We start from the raw sequence: 13,872 nt of genomic DNA, 5'->3' as shown, positions 1-13,872 counted from the left end.
ACTGCGACATTGCAGTGGACCAATCGGACACCTGACACTTTTGTGGGGACTGGTGGCATTACTACAGTAATCAGTGCTAAAAATATGCTCTGTGTCTGTACTGACACTGGCAGGGAAGGGTTTAAAACCAAGGGCGATCAAAGGGTTAAATGTGTCCCTAGGGAGTGCGTGCGCCCCCACTAGCAGTCCCGCAAAACAACGTAGTTATGTCATTTTGCGGTACAGAGCCGACCTGCCGCAATATATGTACTGATGGCGGTCGGCAAGTGGTTAAGCAACAAAGAACTGTTTAAGAGAACCAGAACAAGCTGAACTTATCAAGGAATCTTAATGTGGAACTTCACCCAAAAGTGCAAATTCTGCTTGCTTGCATTTTAATTTAGCATACAGAGCCTGTGGTACATACACAGAGCAAGGTACTAAGGGGCATATTCTGCTCATGTGTAAGAGTTACATCATCAATGACTGCCTGACGGCAAACATTTAAAAAAAGTGAGAAACAGCAAAAGTCGTCAGAGCAACAAATGGAATGTCATTTGCTGCTAATGAAGGAGAGCACTTTAAAAAGAGGAGTACAGTCAAAGCTTGTTTTGCTGTACTTCTCCTGCGGGTCACAGGAGTGCAGTTCGCTCTGCTCTCCTGAGACCCGTTGTCAGCAGAAATCGGGCTGATGTCAAAGAGCCAGGCTAGGCTTGGGCAAGATGGCGACAATGAAGTAATTTGCCCACATGCCTCAGACAGCACCTGCCGCTCCCGCCCCCTCAACAGCCAAGTGCTCCAGTGAGGGAGGGTGCAGAGCTGAGAGACGGTTATTGACAGTCACCAGATCTCTGCTCTGGGAGCCCTGAGAACCAAGTCATCAGCAGTGTTCTATTGCTCGGTTCTCAGTGTCAGAGCTGGCGGGGGACAGATGCAGCATCGGACCTAAGCTGCATCCACCTAGGTAAGTATGATTCTTTAAAAAAAAAAAAAAAAAACATACATCTCTTTTAAGAAGCAAGTAGGTGGTTCACATTATTACAATATGGTAATAACCCACCCACCACAAAACTGTAAACTTCTGCTTTAATTATGTGTTTTCTTTGTTACTTTATATGGTAAAATGGATTATGTAGCAGATTTTTAAAGCACTGCTTTCCTTATAAAAACCAGCAAACAAGTTACAGATGACTGATGGAAGGATTATGTGTCAGTCCTCATTGGTTTTAAGCAAGTTAGTGATATTTAACCCATTGAGGACAAAATCACAGCAAAGGTAAGCATTGGATAGATTTATCAATACATACAGTATCTCAAAAAAAAGTGAGTACACTCCTCACATTTTTGTAAATATTTTATTATATCTTTTCATGTGACAACACTGAAGAAATGACACTTTGCTACAATGTAAAGTAGTGAGTGTACAGCTTGTATAACAGTGTAAATTTGATGTCCCCTTAAAATAACTCAACACAGAGCCATTAATGTCTAAACTGCTGGCAATAAAAGTGAGTACTGTGGGGCCAATTGGGCCCAATTAGCCATTTTCCCTCCCCGGTGTCAGTAGACTCGTTAGTGTTACAAGGTCTCAGGTGCGAATGGGGAGAAGGTGTGTTAAATTTGGTGTTATCGATCTCACTCTCTCATACTGGTCACTGGAAGTTCAACATGGCACCTCATGGCAAAGAACTCTCTGAGGATCTGAAAAAAAGAATTGTTGCTCTACATAAAGATGGCCTAGACTAAGGACATTGATTACTGGAACCATGTCCTGTAGTCTGATGAGACCAAGATAAACTTATTTGGTTCAGATGGTGTCAAGTGTTTGTGGTGGCAACAAGGTGAGGAGTACAAAGACAAGTGTGTCTTGCCTACAGTCAAGCATGGTGGTGGGAGTGTCATGGTCTGGGGCTGCATAAGTGCTGCCGACACTTGGGAGCTCCAGTTCATTGAGGGAACCATGAATGCCAACATGTACTGTGACATACTGAAGCAGAGCATGATCCCCCTCCCTTCGGAGACTGGGCTGCGGGGCAGTATTCCAACATGATAACGATCCCAAACACACCTCCAAGACGATCACTGCCTTGCTAAAGAAGCGGAGGGTAAAGGTGATGGGCTGGCTAAGCATGTCTTCAGATCTAAACCCTATTGAGCATCTCTGGGGCACCTCAAATGGAAGGTGGAGGAGTGCAAGATCTCTAACATCCACCAGCTCCGTGATGTCATCATGAAGGAGTGGAAGAGGATTCCAGTGGCAACCTGTGAAACTCTGGTGAACTCCATGCCCAAGAGGGTAAAGGCAGTGCTGGAAAATAATGGTGGCCAAACAAAATATTGACACTTTGGGCCCAAATGGATATTTTCACTTAGGGGTGTACTCACTTTTGTTGCCAGCGGTTTAGACATTAATGGCTGTGTGTTGTTATTTTGAGGGGACAGCAAATTTACACTGTTATACAAGCTGTACACTCACTACTTTACATTGTAGCAAAGTGTCATTTCTTCAGTGTTGTCACATGAAAAAATATAATAAAATATTTACAAAAATATGAGGGGTGTACTCACTTTTGTGAAATATACTGTATATGTAAAATATCCCCCAAAATTTGAAAGTTATTACTCACCCTGTAAAATTCCATAAGCTCTGGAGCAGTGTATTCTTTATTTTGGTTCAGTGGTCTGAATTTGATACTTGCTGGTGGCCTAGCAGTGTAGATGAAAGGTCCCTTTATTGTGTCTAGATCATGGGTTCCAATTGCGACCAGCGTCCTTCTCCTATTAAAAGGAAACAAAAATATTTAAATAACATAACCATCTTACTTATTAAAATTTTGCAGAGAGGAAAACCAAAGTGCAATTTGCTGCAACCTAAAATCAAAAAATGAAAAAAAAAAAAAAAAAGGAACTTTGATTGGTTGCTGTCAGTTACTGTGCTTTCTGAACATGCCCGACACCGGCAGGTTTACCTTCACCATTAAAAATGAGGAGAGGAGTAAAAGAAATGTAGCAATTCAATATAAGTTAATGGAAAAGTGTTATTTTTTTCACATTTACTTTAACTTTGAAGCTGAATTTCTTTTTCTTTTTATTTTTTTTGCTTTTAAGAACAGAACAAGTAAAAGCAGTTGTCTAATATTGATAATTATTATTATACAGGATTTATATAGCGTCAACTGTTTGTGCAGTGCTTTAATATGTAAAGGGAGACAGCACAATTACAATACAATTTAATACACAAAGATTAGGATGGCCCTGCTCATGAAGCTTACAATCTAAAGGGAGGGGGAGGTGGTACAAAAGGTAATAGCTGCAGGGGAGTATCTATGCTCAGATGGTTGTTTACTGTACAAATTCTAGCTTCACTGATGCCAGATACTGCACATAACTGTGACTGATAATTCCGACTCTTATACAGGATCCTGTCGTGTAGTTGCCCCTTCCTTTCCAGTTACAAAAACTTTATATTCTTTCACAAACGACAAGGCTGCCTGTATATTAGCAAAGGGAAATACTGTGATTTACCTGCACCTACTGTCCCCCTGTCCAGTAAAGGTATTTTTTTAATGCATATGGGGAGTTACTTGCTGTTCTTCTGCCCTTATCCATTCACTAAGCAGTAAAGAGAATACAAGGCTTTTGTGAATGGATAAGGGGAGAGGAGGGGGAAACTACGTGGCACAATCTCAGTAATTTATTAAAGCCAGAAATACTGTATTAGCTGCAGCACCGGAAGAAGAGCACGGTGTGTAATATCTGGCACCAATGAAAATAGGATTTGTACAGAAAACAGCATCCATCTAAATAGTCAGTTACTTATGAGATGTAACTCATTTCACTTGTGCTGTTCCCCAAATGTATTTTTCACACTGGATTTCTGCTTTGAAGTACATGCAAACCCTCACCTTGCAAAACAACCCACTCAGTTTAAAACAGAAATGAAAGGCAAAACATTTGTGGTGTGTGTAAATATTATAAATACACATTTTTCCCTTTTTAATAAGTGATCACATGTCCTCTGTTCTCAGCTGCATAAGGAGATCAGAGAGGTGGAGCAGGAGAAACAGCAGAACACTGATCTTCCCAGTGAATGGCTGTGTGGTGGGGGGGGGGCAGCAGAAGTCTGATCATTGGAGGGGAGCACACTAAGTTCCCAGCACAGCTAGAGAACTCACCACGCTTTGCTCTCATGCCTTTTAATAGGAAAGGAGGAACATCAACATAGAAATAGATATTACAGCAGGCACACATCAGGAATTTAAAATATTGAGTCTGCATATTCTTTAAGTTTTTCTCAGTCACTTAACTTTAGGGAAACCTGTACTCACATTAAAGCTTTCATCACTGACCTCTCCAAACAAAAATCTTGAAGAAATAACTGTCATGCTGATCCAATGGCTTCAATACCTTCTGAGTTACTGACCTACAAGTATGCAGATCAGGAGTTCTGAATTCACTTTGACTTTCTAACATTCACACTTATTCTAGGTAAGTAACTTCAAGTACTGAAAGCAGACACAGCTAGAAAATTCGTAAATTTAGAAATTAGGCCAAAAGCAGAAGTCTCCATACTTTTCACAGTGGGTTTAAAGGGGTTGTAAAGTCAGAAGGTTTTTTTATCTTAATTCATTCTCTATGCATTAAGATAAAAAGCCTTCTGTGTGCAGCAGACCCCCTCAGCCCCCTAACACTTACCTGGGATCCCTCCCTGTCTAGCGATGTCCACGAGTGTCTCAGCCATCCGAGATGCTCCCTCCGCACTGCCATTGGCTCCCGGTGCTGTCAATCAAAGTCAGCTAGGCAATCAGGGGTGAGAGGGAGAGGGGGTAGGGCCGGGTCACGGCTCCATGTCTGAATGGACACAGGGAGCTGTGACTCGCTTTAGTTGCCCCCATATCAAGCTTCAACAGGAGGGAGGGGCAAGGATCACAGAAGAGGGATCCGAGAAGAGGAGAATCCAGGTCACTCTGTGCAAATTCACTGCAACAGAGCAGGTAAGTATAACATGTTTGTTATTTGTATAGGAAAAAAACAAGACTTTACAATCACTTTAACTGAAGGTGAATGTTACCCCAACATTTCATATTCCTGATATGTGTCTGTATTACCATACTTGTATTAAAAAGTATACTATTCTCTTTGCATTGCTTTCTTTGTGTGATAAACTTGGTTATCCTAACAGTCCCTCTGCTTTCCCATTTAAAACTGACCATCCTAGGCATGAGATCCCATTCATCCCAGAGTGGTCAGTTTTCTGCTTTGCATTCTATGGGGGAGTACAGCCTGCCTCTGCCTCCTGCTGACACAACCCTTTGCCTGGCTGCTCGCTGTGTTAAGGCTCACACTTGGTAAAACTACTATTACACAAAACAACAAAAAAGAGATGTTCACAATGCACAGTGTGTACAGGGTGTAGCTATGACATTTACATCCATTTTAATGAGCCAAAGTGGACTGGAGTAAAGAAAATGAAAAAGAAGGCTACCTGCATATGTTCTGGTGAAGTTTTTCTTGCAGGTCAATGAAGTTCTCATATCGGTCCTGGGTGAAAGTTATGTTGCGAAGCACAGCAGCCACTGCATAGGGACGTACTGCAGCAGTCTAATATACACATAAAATATCAAAAGTTTTTTAATACGTTGGATTTTTTGAATAACCAATAAATTAAATTTAAGAAAAAACATGTTTTAACTTAACTGGGTGAAATTGAAAAATCGTGAAACTGTATATTCAGACGAACACTGTACAGATGCATCTACTTGTACAGTCAAAATGCAAAACTTTCACAAACAAGCCAATAGGAATGCTGTATTAAAGGGAAGTTCCAGTCTCTCCCCCAAAAATGTAATGCCAGCAGCTACAAATAATGTAGCTGCTGACTTTTAATATAGGGACACTTACCTGCCCCTGGATCCAGCACTGTCTTTACCCAAGCCAAATCTTCAATCGGCTTTGGGTCCAGGCATCAGCATCTTGACTAAGGGAAACTGGCAGTGAAGGGTTGGGACACATTACAGATCCCAGAAGACTGCGGGGGAAGGAGGCTGAATTTCTGCTCGGATAGCTACGGCCATCCGGCCGGAAAGAAAGGAGGAGGTACCTGTCAATAAAAAGTACCCGCTCCCTCCCATCCCAAAAAAAAGTGCAAAATGTAAAGGGGGGGGGGGATTAAAAGATTTATTAAATTAAATAAAAAGTCGAATTTCCCCTTTCGGGTGAAGTTATGCTTTAATATACAGCCCACAAATTAGAAATAGAGTATGCCAAAGACTGGGACATAGAAAATAGCAAAGATGGCCTAACTGGTGCCTACAGCATACATTTTTTTCCACTAATTATCCACAAGAGCTGTGTCTTTATACTCTATAACAGAAGACATTACATTTATAATGGGGTGATAAGTTTCCACAAAATAATGGTATTTAACATGGACTTTCAGGGTGAAAACACAGGGTCCAACCCTTCAAAGTCTGAATATAAATAATGGCTATGGAACATATGACAACTTTTCTCTCAAACACAATAATAAGACCTAAGTGTTTGAATCAGAAACGATGCACCTTGTCCATTGTAGCCAGATTTTGCCTCTTATTTTCCCATAATGTGCTTGGATATTCTGAGCATAAGCAATATGTAACAGGGTCAGTTTTTAGGATGCTATTTTCTCTAGATCCATAATCCCATGTTACATTTCAAGTATTCTTTATATATAGTCATACTCCTGTGTTATATTTCAAGTAGTCTTTATATCAGGGGTGCTCAACCCATGGCCAGTGGAGCCCTCTAAAGTGGCCCACAACCTCAAACCAGGAAAGTGCATGCCCATGCTTTGGGATGGCGGGTCGGTAAGCCTAGATCGCGATCAATCGGTTACCAACCCACCATCCCAGAGCATCAGAGTATGGAGCCGCCAGGGGAGGAAGCAAACAGCCGCGGAGGGAGCAGAAGCAGCGTAAGCCAATGCTTTCTCTGTAGCACTGGCTCCTTTCCCAGGCAGACTGATGCCAAGTGCACTTCCCTTGGGACCTTTCTAGCAGCCTGGAGAGGATGCCAGCAAAAGCTGGAAAAGGAAAAGGTCACTGTATTAAACAACACATACACTGCGCTTTTGCAATGGGAATATTAGCACTTATAAAAAAGGGTTACTAGGCTGCTTTCACACTGATCCACAGGTGCAGCGCTGCGCGATAGACTTCTATTATATCATGTGAGTTTGGTGCGCTTCGTGAAAGCATACTAAAACTCCTGAATGCAGGAGTTTTGGTGCACTTTCAAAAACTGTACCACATTCGCAAAATGTAAGCAAAGTCTATGGCTCAGTGCAGCCAACCCATGGGAAAGCCGCAGGTGCACTACCATGCACCAACGGTGGGGGTAAACTGCAAAGCATCAGTGTGAGAGCAGCCTTATAGGGGGTTCAGGACATTAAGGGCTCCTTTACATTTGTGATCAGGGCGAGCAGTAAAACCCCATAGTTCATTGAGGCCCATAACCGGCTACCAAATCACTTAAGTGGCCCTCGTATTTCAAAAGGTTAAGCACCCCTGCTTTATATAGATCCCCACTCATTTATTACATTTAAAATTCCATTGATGATGAACAATTCAAGTCATAGAGATCCATAAGTTCTGAACAAAGGCATACGGGCAAGTGAGCTTCAGTTTGGTTTATTAAACCACTACGCAAAGCACGTAAATAGTTATTTCAAATCAAATGTTAACCTCACCTCCTCTGTAATAAAAAGACGTTGTAGTTGGTTTTCTGGTGGTGTAATCCTTTTATATCTAGGGGCATCTATCCTGTAAAGGGTAAAAAAAAAAAAAAAAAAAACAGCCACATTGTTAACAAACATATGCACATAAACTAGAAACTGTTTACTGCTATAACACTTAAGTATTAGTCCATAAATGACACCACCAGTCAGGACTGCCCCTGCATTTAGAAAGGTTACTGGTTCCCTATATCTAAGTGCACACCACGGTTATTACCTTTCTTTGAAGACCTGCAGCCCACGTACCAGGCCTTCAAGACACAGGAGATCATATCGGTTGGCGGGTACGTCAATCTTAAAGAGAATAATATCTGAGGCTCCATCAGCTTTTCCATCCCCTTTTTCTTTACTGATGATTTCTCTCTCTGTTGTCTGAAACAGTAATGAAATCACATGAACATTTCTCATTTACGGGTTTCAAAATTTTGTTCGGTCAAGAGTATTTAAGGAATTCTTTTCAGTTTTCCTATGTTACATGCCTCATTGAGTTTATTATTATTGCTATATGCAGTGAACACATCTTCCATAGTGCTGCACAGAGAATTTTGCCCTAATGCATTCATAATGAGATCCATGTCTAAAGAGAAACATGCAGTATAATCTAAAATGATAGCTGGACACAAGAAGTAAGGAAGATCACGCATCAGTGGTAGTGTGCGAGGTGTTTACTAAATGAGAAAAGGCAGCAGTGGAAGATAAAAAAGAGAAAGAATGTAAATCGCAATTATACTTCTAAAGTTAAAAATTAGAAAGGTGTAGTCGGAAGGGAGCAGCCCAAGAAAAATCCCAGAGGAAGAAAGAAGTTCTTGTTCTGTTAGGCTAGGTTTTCACCAGTGAAGAGGGGGGGCTTAAAAAGCAGGCAGTTGATTTGGGTTTTTACCACCCACCTCTAAATTTACATGGCAGCTTGAGAGGAAAGTACGTATGCTATGCTTTGCAGTGTGGCAGTTTTAAGTCAGCATTATGAATTTGACAGGTTGCAAGGCCTGTCAAATTTGCCCATTAAATTCCTTGGGGCTGTGCAGCAACTGCATACTAAACATAACTATGGCAGTTGTGGCAAGGTGGCTTAAAATGGTTCTAAAGGCTGAAGGCTTTTTTACCTTCATGCATTTTTTGTACGAAGGTAAAAAAGCCTCCTGTGTGCAGCGCTCTTTACCTGAGAACCCTCCGATCTAGCGATGGTCACGATACCCTCGACTGTATGGGGACTCTCCCTCATTGGCTGAGACAGCAGGGTGAGCCAAAGAGAGGCGAGCGGGTGTGGCCGAACCACGGCTCTATGTGTCTTATGGCTATGTTATTCAATATTAGAACTAAGAGAGAAACCTAATTTTGTTACCAAAAATCCAGGGCCATTGTTCTAAACATGTTCAAACTAATACTTACAATTTCATCTAATTCAAGGCCAAACTCAAAGCAAAGCTCATCGAACTCTTCATCAGCTGTTAAAGCAAAACACAGAAAAGGAAGTGATCACCATTTTTTAATTGATAATTTTATTAGTTTTGTTAGCTTTATTACAATCTGCCCAGAGCTGAAATATATACACTCTGCACTGTTAACTGTTTCCTGCAAAGACTGGAATTTCAGGGAAGCAGCACTGAGAGAGCGGGAGCCAGCAGAAGTGAAAGTTGTAAAATGCAAGTGCTTGGTTAAAAATTACAAAAAAATATTTAACTGGGGAATGTTTATTTTATTGTGCTCAATGTGTTAAGCTAAAAAAAAAAAAAAAGTGGGTTTAATAATATTTTAACCATTTGCAGACCGTGCTATAGCCGAATGACCGCTACAGCGTGGCCTGCCTGTTCTGGGTGGGCATCAAATGACGTCCTCCCGTGATCATGCACTCTGCGATCACTGTGTACCCTGGACACAGCTGATTACAGATCGAGGTAAGGAGCCAATCAGCGGCTCTTTACCATGTGATCAGCTGTATCCAATCACAGCTGACCACGATGTAAACAAGCCGATTATCAGCATTCCCTTCCTCACACTGACAGTGTGAAGAGAGGATAGCCAATAAATGGCTTGTGTGAAAGGGACATGTACACTGATATTCAGGGCACTGAATGTCCTGATTATCAGTGCAGTCCCAACAGGGCCCACCAGTACTGCCAATCAGGGCCCACAAGTGCTGTCAATCAGGGCCCACCAGTACTGCCAATCAGGGCCCACCAGTGCTGCCAATCAGGGCCCACCAGTGCTGCCAATCAGGGCCCACCAGTACTGCCAATCAGGGCCCACCAGTGCTGCCAATCAGGGCCCACAAGTGCTGCCAACTAGGGCCCACCAGTGCCTCCCCATCAGTGCAGCCTCATCAGCGCACATCAATGAAGGAGAAAAATTACCTGTTTGCAAAATTTTATAACAAACTAATAAAAAATGTGGAAATTTTTGGTTGTTTTTCGTTTATTCAGCAAAAAATGAAAATATCCAGTGGTGAATAAATACCACCAAAAGAAAGCACTATTTGTGTAAAAGAAATTATAAAAATTTCATATGGGTACAGTGTTGCATGACAGCGGAATTGTTATTCAAAGTGTGACAGCGCTGGAAGATGAAAATTGGCCTGGGCAGAAAGGGAGTAAAAGTGCCCATTAGGCAAGTGGTTGAAGCTTCTGCAGACCTCAATGCATACTAGCGATGCATACTAGCACATTATGCCTTTGCCTTGCAGGTAAGAAAAAAGAAAATGCAGCGGTTTGCAACCACTTTAAAAAAAAAAAAAAAAAAACACCTGAAAGCTTAAAAAATTACAATTTTTAGGCATCTGTGTGCAAGAATCCTCAAATCCTCACCTCCCCTTGTAAAGAATATATAATTTAGAAAAAAATAAAAAAAAAAAAATATATATATATATATATATATATATACACACAAAATATATTTCACATCTCATTTTTCACCCATGGTACCCAGACAAGGGTAATGTGTGATCGATGACCAATGTTATAATGTGGGAGTCAGAGATGTATGACAGGTCCCACTACACCAGGGATATTTCAGGCCTCTGATGACAGATTCTGTCACATACTTACATACCTGTATGAGAAGCCACAGATGGAAGCTACTAGAACGCAGCGTGCCTGTTCCAGCGCAGAACCATCACTTACCTATGTTTTAGAAGATTGTAAACTTTTTTTTAAATAAAATAACAAATATGTTACCTGCCCTTTTCAATGGTATTGGACAGAGTGGCATCAAACCTCCTCTTCTGGAGTTCCCTGCCAGCCCTGTCCAGTCATCCTCTTCTCCATTTGCTACTAGAGATGGGCTCTGGCATGTTCAGGATCGTAGCCCCAACCCACCTGCTGGATCCTGGCAGGAAGCAGACACTGCACATCGCCAATCACAGGCAGTGAGACCGGGAAATGTTTCACTGCCTGTGATTAGCGGTGTGCAGCGTCAGCCTCTTGGCAGGATCCGCCACATGGGTTGGGACTACGATCCCGAACACGCCAGAACAGGTGGGTTGGGACTACAATCCCAAACACGCCAGAACAGGTGGGTTGGGACTACGATCCTGAACACACCAGAACAGGTGGGTTGGGACTACGATCCCGAACACGCCAGAACAGGTGGGTTGGAACTACGATCCTGAACACACCAGAACAGGTGGGTTGGGACTATGATCCCAAACATGCCAGAGCCCATCTCTATTTCCCACTACAGGAAGCTGCTTTCTATAGTGGCACACATATGGGCTCACTCTAGAACCCTGCTCTGTGTGTCCACACAGTGGAGCTCGATCCCACCGCCCACTCACAGGATTTGATTGGCAACAGCATGAGCCAACGGCTCCCACTGCTGCTTCTGTGAGAAGAGAAAGCCTCTGTAGATGGGCACAGCACTGGATGGGGTTAGGACAAGTGAGGTATGTATTTGGGGTGTTAGGGGGTGATACTGTTACTGGGACATTTTTTACCTTATTGCAGAGAATGGGTTTCTAAAGACAGAAGGCTTTTTACCTTCATGCATTGTATGCATGAAGGTACAAAAAAAAAAGCAATTCGTGTGCAGTTCCCCATAATACTTATTTGAGCCTGATCTCGATCCAGTGATATGCATGAGACTAGTGGCTCTCCCTCCTCATTGGCTGAGACAGCAGAAGAAGCTATTGGGTCCTGCTGCTGTCAATCACAGCCAGTGAGAAAGGAGCTTGGGGCTTAGCTGCACACACTAATTTTTATGGAGACACAGAGCGTGGCTTGGGAGTGAGCAAGCATGAGTGCCCCCATAGCAAGCGGTTTGCTCTGGTGGCTCTCAGCAGGGGGGAGAAGCCAGGAGCACTGAGAAGAGGAGGATCGGGGCTGCTCTGTGCAAAACCATTACAGGTAAGTATAATATGTTTGGTATTTTTTAAAAAAATGACGACTTAAAAAACAAAAAGTGCCGGTGACACTATTGCAATCACAGACATCGCATAGGATTCGGAGCACACTGCTCCTAAAATCACATGTGATGTCTGTGCCGGCGCGAATTTGTACCGTAATCGCAGTGAACACGCACAGGACCCTTGTTTTGCTCCACAGCAGAATCACATCGCATGGTGGTTCACACCAGTGCAATCTGATTTCTGTGCGAACTGTAAGATCGCACTGCGATATGTGATCTGACCTGGGGATGTCATTAACTTTGAATTGACACCCCCAGCGTATCACATATGGCAGTGTGAACTGCCTGTGCTGCAGATGTGATGCGGGAACACGCAGTATATTTGCAGTGTTCCAGCATAACAATAGTGTGAACCGGCACAAAGGTTTTCCCTTTAGAGCAGGGGTCTCAAACTGGTGGCCCTCCAGCTGTTGCAGAACTACAATTCCCATGAGGCATTGCAAGGCTGACAGTTACAAGCATGACTCCCAGAGGCATGATGGGACTTATAGTTCCGCAACACCTGGAGGGCCCTGCTTAAAGCGGAGTTCCACCCTGGTTATACATTTTTTTACAAAAATACCCCCGGGACAGTCAGGGCTAGCACATTCCACAATGGCTAGCCTCTGATCTGTCCCGGGTTGCACTCACCTTTCAGGAGATATACTTACCTTGAAATTGTCTTCTCCAGCGCTGCCATCTCAGGTGTGGGCAGCTTGAAGCCAGCACGATCCTCTTCCGCGTCCTCTTCGGTCCTCTTCCTCCTTCTTCGGTCCCACGATGCACTGCACCGGCCCCGACGTCAGTTCCGGGTCGCGCGCGTCATCCCTCCACAGCTTCTGGGCATGCCCAGAAGCTGTTTAGAAGGGAATGACGCGCGCGCCCCGGAACTGACGTCGGGGCCGGTGCAGGCGCAATGATTCCTGGGAGCGATGACGTTCAGCTCCCAGGAATCATTGCAAAATCCAGGAAGTGACGAATCGCCGTGGCCGCCGAGGGGAGGAAGAAGGAAGTAAGGTGAGTATATTTTCTCTAAAAGGTAAGTGAAAAAAAAAAAAAAATTGCGATTATCCATTTGTTTTTCAGGTGACCGGGAGCGAGAAGATGGAGGTAAGTATAAATTTCGGGTGGAACTCCGCTTTAAGAGCCACTTTAATAGACTAAGCTTCTGTGTCCTGGAACTGAGTGTCAGCTTCCATCTGCGGCTTCTAAGATACACGTTAACCCTCCCTGACATGAAAGACTCACGTCCTCCTCCTTGTTGTGTGCGGACACTTACTATAAGAGCGGCCCAGGGCCTTGAAGAGCAAATCTCTCTTCACACTGACAGTCGGCATGCTTCAGCTGGGACACCGGTATCCTGAGGACCCCACAACTACGACTCAATCACACCTCCCATGCCGGGGTGCCCCTTGCCGCCTGAATCCAAACTAATGACACATATAGTGCTAAAAGCTTCGTGTAAAAAATAATACACGCATTCATTGTTTTCAAGCTTCTTTTTGTATGATATCGTTTTGGAAAAAAAGCTTAATTATTCCAAGTATCCTGGAGAATAGTGTCAGGCAATCACTAGGTCATCATACACGTTTTACTATGTATTGCATCACGTTTATCGCTGCCGTTTCCAACGCCCAATCAGAGCTTGAAGATGTTAACCAATGGCTGAGCTGAAATGTCATTTCGAGACTTGGAACGCAGTCTTAACGTTACACCTGAAATTCCGAGACACGTGATTGGTGAAG

The 13,872-nt window shown here is 43.2% G+C and overlaps 1 protein-coding gene across 1 annotated transcript in view; it reads right to left on the bottom strand.

The window, feature by feature from the left end:
• FARSB (phenylalanyl-tRNA synthetase subunit beta) overlaps positions 1-13,532 on the bottom strand; it is a 119,309-nt gene extending 105,777 nt beyond the window's left edge. Inside the window, exons 1-6 of the mRNA XM_082249395.1 lie at positions 13,407-13,532; positions 9,140-9,195; positions 7,968-8,122; positions 7,706-7,778; positions 5,465-5,580; positions 2,607-2,757 (exon numbers count right to left, since the gene is read on the bottom strand). Coding sequence (XP_082105521.1) covers positions 2,607-2,757; positions 5,465-5,580; positions 7,706-7,778; positions 7,968-8,122; positions 9,140-9,195; positions 13,407-13,464 — 609 coding nt within the window. The 5' untranslated portion in view covers positions 13,465-13,532. The remainder of the gene's footprint in view (positions 1-2,606; positions 2,758-5,464; positions 5,581-7,705; positions 7,779-7,967; positions 8,123-9,139; positions 9,196-13,406) is intronic.
• Positions 13,533-13,872: the final 340 nt, after the last annotated feature.

Source organism: Pelophylax lessonae (assembly GCF_965119305.1).
Source record: "Pelophylax lessonae genome assembly, chromosome: 3".
NCBI classification, from domain to species: domain Eukaryota; kingdom Metazoa; phylum Chordata; class Amphibia; order Anura; family Ranidae; genus Pelophylax; species Pelophylax lessonae.
This window is presented reverse-complemented; position numbering and strand designations above follow the sequence as displayed.